The 8,215-nt window shown below is 49.8% G+C and overlaps 1 protein-coding gene across 1 annotated transcript; it reads left to right on the forward strand.

Annotated features, from left to right (window-relative positions):
• Positions 1-3,060: 3,060 nt before the first annotated feature.
• On the forward strand, positions 3,061-7,265 carry CD40LG (CD40 ligand). The gene is made up of 6 exons (XM_042876602.1): positions 3,061-3,262; positions 4,350-4,487; positions 5,288-5,333; positions 5,584-5,631; positions 5,820-5,882; positions 6,729-7,265. Exons 1-6 carry the CDS (start codon positions 3,107-3,109, stop codon positions 7,094-7,096), a joined length of 819 nt encoding a protein of 272 aa, XP_042732536.1. The 5' UTR covers positions 3,061-3,106; the 3' UTR covers positions 7,097-7,265.
• Positions 7,266-8,215: the final 950 nt, after the last annotated feature.

Below are 8,215 nucleotides of genomic sequence, written 5' to 3' on the forward strand. Positions count from 1 at the left end.
TGTAACGAGCTGGTGAGGTGAGCAGCATGTTTTAAAGAGCTAGTTACAAGAAACCGCAGCAAGCACCCAAAAAATTCACTCTCTTGTCATCATCTTTCACCTTGCTGTGTTCAGAACTGCTCCTGGCCTTTGGCACATCACCAGGGCTTGCAACCGGATATTTTCTCAGTAAACAAAACCGAGTGCAGTGGAGACGATTTGCTGATCAGCGGAAATACTGCAAGTAGGTCAATAGGAATGCAAGCGATGGATCACATTTTCCCATCGTCTCACCCGGGTTGGAAGAACTTCACTCGTTTGGGTGCCCGAGCAGATGGGCATGGTTATGTTCATGGGGGCTGGGGGTGAAAGAAAACCCTATTGGTTTCCCAGTGGTGGGATTGTCTCCAGGTGCAAGTGAACTTCATCTTCTCTGGGGGAATCCCACATAGGTAGGCACTGGGTCCTCCATAATCCCTCTGTGCCTCTCTGCTCAGTCCCCCAAGTTTCTACAGCAGGAAGTGGCCAACAACGTGCAGCCATGAGACAACCTGGCTCTGGCAGGAGCTAACGTGGATTTTGAGGGTTTTGAGCCCCTCATCCCACAGGTGTTGTGCAGAACAACCACAGGACCTGGTAATGGTGCCAGAGGAGATGGTTGGGGCTGGATTGCCAACACAACAAAATGTTTTCCTGAAGAAGAGCTACCAGCCTGCCCTCCTAACAAGGCACGCTGATGAATCTCTGCTGGGATCCCCACCGTCGTATTTTCCACACCATCTTTTTCATCAGGGTGCTGGTGATTATTGAGGCTGTGTTTCCTGGTTTTCAGAGCAAACCAGAGAGCCTCCATCAACATTTTGTGTTGGGGACCCCAAAGCGAAGCCTTTCCCTATCCTCACAGAGCTGCAGGTTTGTGCTATGGGGCTGGGATTTCTGGCATTCCCTGCACGTTTCTCTCATTTTTGTGAGATGGTGACAGGTGGCTATCCAGAAACATCTCTGAGAAGATTTCATCTGCTGAGGATGGCCAGGGCTCAGGGATTGCTGTGCAAAACCTTATTTGCTGCTCTCTGCATCACTCACTGCTGTGGTTTCACACTTTATTGACTGCCTCTGGGTCCCAACACTGGGGATTCGGGGAAAGTATTAAGTAACGACTTCTTGTGTCATTTTGTTTCTCATATGAAGACTTCCTCCAAGCATGAGTATTAAATTTGGAGGAAAGTCTGAAGTGCTTTGGAAAATGTCGCTGGTTGCCCTCTGGCTGAGGCATGGGGTGAGGACTTAAGAGCGTGCTGAAGGGCTGCTGTGGCCCCCAGTGCCATGGGGTTTCCCTGGGGGCAGCTTCTTGATGATGCAGGTGGCAGACCCTCCATGGCAGGGACAGTTCTGTCAGCTCAGAGCCCTGCCAGGGACCAGGGCTGGTATTTCCAAAGGTAATACCGACTACAGCATGAGAGGGAAGGAAAGCACTGGTCAGTAGTGCCCACAAACTGCATGGGGGCTGCAGTCCCATCCCAAACAGGGTATTCAGGAAAGTGATGGAGTCACCGTCCCTGAACATGTTCTAGAAACACAGAGATGTGTCACTGAGTGACATGGTTAAGTCAGCCTGGTGGGGATGGGTTGATGATTGCATTTGATGACCTTAGAGGTCTTTTCCACCCTCAATGATTCCACGATTCTATGATTCTATAATTCGGTGCTCCCCTCTGTGCAAGAAGGTGGCAGAGTCAGCATGGCAAGGGGGCACAGGACCCTGGAGATCCATCAGCCACTGAATTGCTGCCAGCAAAGACCCTCACACTGTCACGCATTTGTGATTTGGGTTATATTTGGGTTATTTGGCTATATTTAGGAACACAGTGACCTGCCAAGGTCAAATACTGACTGGGTTGCAAAGATGTTTGTGCTTTGCTACCAGCACTTGCATTTGTAGCTAAGAGCACCCTAACCACACAGGACAGGATGCGAGAGAGTGGGTAGATAGCAAAAGCGAGTGCTGGAGCCTATCCTGCTGTGCTGTGCAGCCCCATGGCGCTGGGAGCCCTCCTCTGCTGTCACTGTGGGTGAGAAGCACTGCTTAGCACCACCCTGATTCTGGCAGGATCCAGCCCTTTATTTGCTGCGTGCACATCTGATAAGAGCATTGCCTTCAGCCTGTTACTTTCAAAACAACTTTGCACGATAGTTTGATCGACCCAGCCCCCCATGCAGGCAGCCCAGCTTCATCCTCTTTGCTCTAGCATGGAGCAAAGCCAGTCTGTGGCAGAGGTCTGTGACTGGTAGCAGTGCCCAGAGTCCCCAGCAGCCCTTTCCATGCCCAGATTTGTGTTAGTGGGGGACACAGTCTGAAGATGCTTGTGCCTGTGGTTGCAGGGTGAGCACTTCACCACAACAGTGGAAAAGCTGCTCAAAATGTGTCTTTCCAAACTGATGGCCAAGCACAAAGACCCAAAGTCTTGCTGTCCAGGAGATGAAGCCATGCCCACACTGCGGTCCCAGTGCCCACAAAGATGTCCATTTCTCCAGGAGCACCCATCCTCGTTCTACCTGGGGAGACTTCACCTCTGGAGGGCACAAAGGAAGGACAGGAACCAGCACAACCCATCTGCCTCCCCCAAGTATCACAAAATCGTCCCTCTCACAAAGGAAACAGAGTAGAAAGCCTTTCTTCCCATTTTGAGAAATGAATGAGTTCCAAAAAGCTTCCCAATGCCTGGCAGCCCCCACCACAATTCGGCGATACTGCCCACTGTCTCATGGTCTACCTTGCTCTGAAGATGACTAGTCATGAGGCATTCATCCACAATAGGAAAAACCAACACTGGGGAAAACCAGGAGTGTTTCGGAGGCAGATATGAAAATTCAGAATAAGAATTGCTACCTGCTTCTGGTAGGACGGTAGGAAAAAGTATGGAAGTGCACCAGAGAAGAACGTCTAAGCAACCTCTTTTTTGCTGTGGGAGATGGTGGTGAACAAACCTACCCACTACGAAGGTTTTTTTCCAGGAAGTGTAGGTTGCTGCAACCTGTATCCCTTGAGCAGCGGCTGCTCACACAACAGTTCTCATGCTACTTGCAAGCAGCTCATTTGCAGGAGCACCAGCACCGTGCCCGGAGGATGAATGAAGCCTACAGCTCTGCAGCACCCCGACCCATAAGCAGCACCTCTCCCAGCACCATGAAAATGTTTATGTGCTTCCTTGCTGTATTCATGGTGGTACAGACCATTGGGACCGTACTTTTCTGCTTATATCTTCACATGAAGATGGATAAGGTAAGTGTTGGATAAGATAAAAGTTATCTCTGCTGGACTGGTGAAACCATTTGCCTTCAGCATGGAGAGGGCTGGTCACCCAAAGGAGGAACATTGGGCAAGATGTTGCTGACCACTGGACTGATGCAGGAATGGGGTTTATACACCATTTTATAGGTTCTCATTTCTGCTCTAACTTGCCACTAAGAGAAGATGTATACAGATGAAGAGAGCTGTTCCTTTTGTTAACGAAGTGAGAATGGATTGACAAAGAGGAGCTGCTAAGAGCAAACCTGGCAGAAGTAGGCAGTCAGGGTGAACCAGGGTGCTGTGTTAGCCTTCGGGTTCCTGGTGGTCGTGCTGGTGCCACAGCAGCACTGGGACCCTCATCAGGGGGTAAGAGAGTCCAGAAATGAAGTTTTTTGAGGTCAGGCTGGACAGGGCTCTGAGCACCTGATGGAGCTGTAGATATCCCTGTTTATTACAGGGGATATGCACTAGATGACCTTTAAAGATCCCTTCCAATTCAAAAAGTTCTATGATTCTGGGATCCTTTCTGCTTTGGGAAAATAAGCAGTGGATCTTAATACTTCACCCTTTTTGATGGAAGGTGCGTAGTATCCATAACCCTGTCCCACACGTGGGACTTCACTTAGCAAAAACAGAAAAGCTGAAAAGCTCTATTTGAAGTTGCTGTGACTGCAGCAGCGCCGCACAATGCTTAAAATCACCGATCTAAAGCTGTTTCCCCCAAAGCAGAAAACAAATAAACTACAGAAATGGAATAGATCTTAAACCCAGAATACAGATGCAAAGATAAGACTGGTATTAGCACCTTTTAAATGTGTTGTCTTGATCTAAATTAAGATGTAAGTGGGTGACAGCCTGGGGCGTAAGCTTCCTGGCCGAGCAAAGTGGGGCAGCTCCGGGTTGGGGCACCCAGCAGTGGATTTTGCTGGTGGATGGTGGGAGCATTTGGTGTCCCTCTCCTCCCCATGCTGAGTGAAGACCACTGACCTTCCCAAGCTGTGATTTGGCGAGGATGCCTCTTATCTGCATTCCCCAGCAGCAACTCACTGACCCTCTCTCTTCTCTCCCCCACCGGCAGATGGAAGAAGTGTTGAGTTTAAATGAAGATTACATCTTCCTGAGGAAAGTGCAGAAATGTCAGACGGAAGAAGGTCAGAAATCGACATTATTGGACTGTGGAAAAGTTCTGAAAGGCTTCCAGGACCTTCAGTGCAAGGTAGATTGCTGCTGGGTGGATACAACCCCTGCTGAAGGTGGAGGGAGACTCCTAGGCACACACAAACCGTCACCCAAAGCCTTCTTGAAATCTTGGGGCTACAGAACAAGTGCCCTTTTTTATACCTTTTTTTACATGATAATTTTACACTATTGACATCAATGAAAAATCTCATCCACCTTTTCCCCCAAAGCTTGGCCAGAGCAGGTCCAACTTCAGCATGCCCAAGGCAGGAGGGGATGGAGCTTCCATCCCGGCCTGAAAAACACTGATGTTCTGCTGTCTTCCATCTCTCTCAGTTGCTGTGCAGTGGGAAGGAGGATGTTAGGAGCACTTTCAAGCTCAGCCATTAATGACAGTGCATGGCTTGGATCAGCTGGAGTGAGTCCAGTGAGGCGCAGGAGGAGGATGCCATTCAAATGCCTCCCCATGGCTTAGGAACATCACCTCCACCTACTGCAGAAGTTTCTCATGTTTGGGTGCAGAAGAACCACCTTGCAGAGCATTTTAATTGCACAGCATTATTAAAATTAAAGACCTAAGAACAAAAGCTCTGCAACCCTCATGCTGCAAAGAGCAGGGCAGCCCACAGCCATACCCAATTCTGGAAAGGTGCTGGGAGATGTGATGGCTTCTGGTACCTTCTGCTGGTAACAAACAGAACCAATTGAATTTTGTCCAGAGCATCCTTTACGCACAGACTTTAATGGTGTTTGATTCATACATCTTAAAACAGTGTATTATTTTTTAAAAATGTAAGGATACATATCTTCAAGTATATATTTTTGCTGTTGTTGCAGGATAGGACAGCCAGCGAGGAGTTGCCAAAATTTGAAATGCACAGAGGTGAGTGTCATGGTGCTGCTGAAGGGAGGAGAGATGAGTGGCTGCAAGGGGCAGGGGATAGGAGAGAGGGTCGGGTCCTTTGGTCCCCTTGGTGGAGTCTATTGGGAGCAGCAGAGCATCTCCATGGGGTTCTGTGCATGGCAGGGGAGTTGGCACAGACGTGGACACAGTTGTCTTGCCAAGATCCTGCATTGACCAAAGTTGATGAAAACGAACTCAAAATTAAATCCTTCCCTTTTTCTCCTTGCAGGTCATGAGCACCCCCACTTGAAGAGTAGGAATGAGACATCCGTGGCAGGTAAGCAGCGGGCACATCCAGGTCATGTCATTGCTGAGGCCAGATCCTGCCTCATTCAAAGGGGAGGGGGCTTTGCAGACTGCCTCTGGGCTGGACGTGCACCATGGAGAAGCCTCAAGCTGGGAGTTCCAGGTTGTGGGGGTAGAGCAGTGCTGGGCCCCAGTAACACCAGTGTTTCCAAATTGCAGAGGAGAAGAAGCAGCCGATTGCAACGCACCTGGCAGGGGTGAAGAGCAACAGAGCAGTGCGAGGTAAGGTAGCACTTGTGGCTTTGTCCCCAGCACGGCCCTCAGCTACGTGCCATCCTACGTGGCTTACCAAGGCAAATAAGAGTTTGCAGGGTCAGCCTCCCAATCTCGCAAGGACTTCTCAATCAGAGCACCTTTGATTTAATTCTGGAGTAACTGCCGGTAATCGGCAACTGCTCTTTCCATCTCTGACGCAGCAATTCACCCAGAGCTCAGTCTACCTGTGGAAAGCTCTGAATTAGATAAGATCAAAGAATCAAGATGCTCGTTGCATTTTGAAACTCCCTGTTTGAGCACCTGTTGCAATTACAAAGCAGTCCCAACCTCAATGGGCTGCCAGGAGCTCTGCGATTCGGCAGTGGGGGGCAGAGGACATGTCTCCATGAGAGTTCATGTTCAAAAGCTGCTCCAAGGACACCACTCTTGCCCCAGAAGTAATGGCAGCAGCAGGTCTGCGCTGTGGGCAGAGCTCCTGGAGCAGCACCAGATGCTCATCTTTGTACCTCCTTGGAGAAGTCTTACCTCTGCCCCAAGCACTGATCTTTATGGTCATTTCCAACCCAAGCCAGTCTATGATTCTATGATTTCCATATGGTTAGATGAAGGAAGCAAAGCGCTTCTCCATTCACATCAGTGCAAGGCCTTGTGTCTCGCCAACAACTGCATCCCAGCATCAGGGATGGGAATCTGTGTCCCATGGTTTGGGGATGGTGTCATGGGATGGACAGGAACCCCCTTTTGCCCCTCTGGGGCTGGAGGCTGTGATGCCAAATGTCCAAGGGGCTGCCCTGCAAAATCAGCCTCCCGAGCAAGATCTATCCCAGCTCAATAGCCATATTTTCTCCCCAGTGCTGGAGTGGAAGACGACGAGTTATGCCCCAACAAGCAGCTTGATATCCTACCATGAGGGGAAGCTGAAAGTGGAAAAAGCAGGGCTCTACTACATCTACGCACAAGTCAGCTTCTGCACCAAGGCGGCGGCTTCGGCGCCGTTCACCCTCTATATTTATTTGTACCTCCCCATGGAACAGGACCGTCTCCTGATGAAGGGACTCGACACGCACAGCACCTCCACGGCTCTCTGTGAGCTGCAGTCCATCCGGGAGGGCGGTGTCTTTGAGCTGCGGCAGGGCGACATGGTCTTCGTCAACGTGACGGACTCAACGCTAGTGAACACCAACCCTGGCAACACCTACTTTGGCATGTTCAAGCTGTAGAGAGGAGGGGCCCAGCCCGACTCTGTTGAGCCAAGGGGCTTTCCCTGTTTCCCGTATTTATGTTCCCCTGCCTCTTTGTTGTTCTTGTTTCTTATAATGTATATTTTGTTATTTATTGATGAGGGCCAACGGGCCCTGAGAACAGGAAAGGAAAAAAGTTTGAAGCTGTCATTGTCTGCACTTTTCTTTTTTCTTTCATTGGTAGCGTTGCGTGTCTGGTCCACCATGCCCTGCTCTGCTGGCCCAATTACGCCCCATAATTTAGCAAACTCTACCAATGCTCTTTCCTTCCTAACACCGTAGGATGGCTCAGGGTGCTCCAGCCATGCTAAGTTCATGCATATCTCCTGTACCCATCTGCTTACAGAACATCAACGGAAAAAAAACGTTAAAAGGCTGAAGAACGTCTCCTCTAAAGGAATCGATCAGCCAGGCACTGTCCCTGCGTGTTGGCTGTTGGTGATACATTATTGCCACTCTAATCCTATTATGCTGAGAACTCCTTTTTTCCACTCATAACTGCCTACAGGACTCAGCCTTCTTGCTCAACATGGCCAAGTTTGCACTGGTTGAAATTCAACCATCATCAAAAACACTGTTGATGGCTGGGGGTGGCTGCTGCTTTCAACCCAGAGCTCTGGTAAGGCACTGGTGTCGCTCTGCTTTTGGTGAACCAAATTTGCCCAAGAGAATGCTCTCATACCAGATAGAGAGACCCTATGGAAGGGGCTTTTGCCACTGTTGTCAGGTTTGGACATGCTGCCTCTCTCTAGCTGTCCTCAATGGGAGCAGGACCAGGAAAGCACTGAGGTGGCAGGAGCACAAGGTGATGCACAGAGATTGGGAACACTCCTGGAGGCAACAAGTCTGCAAGTGGAGGAGATATCAGATCTGGGTGCTTCTTAGGGTTTGCATGGCATCATGAGGCTGTGGGCCTGGTCCTGCTGTGGCGCTCGAGTGCAGGTGCTGCCAGGTTGGACACATCAGTGGTGGATGCCCATTGCTGCCTCCACAGAGTCAGCGCAGGATTGCTCTGCCTGCTTGGTTTTGTCATAATTTAATTTGCAGTTTTGTGGCTGTTCTCCAAAGCCGCATAACTTTGTCTGAGAACGGAGCGTT

Source organism: Lagopus leucura, unplaced genomic scaffold, assembly GCF_019238085.1.
Source record: "Lagopus leucura isolate 7727_CA_CO unplaced genomic scaffold, USGS_WTPT01 Super-Scaffold_100016, whole genome shotgun sequence".
Classification (NCBI taxonomy): Eukaryota; Metazoa; Chordata; class Aves; order Galliformes; family Phasianidae; genus Lagopus; species Lagopus leucura.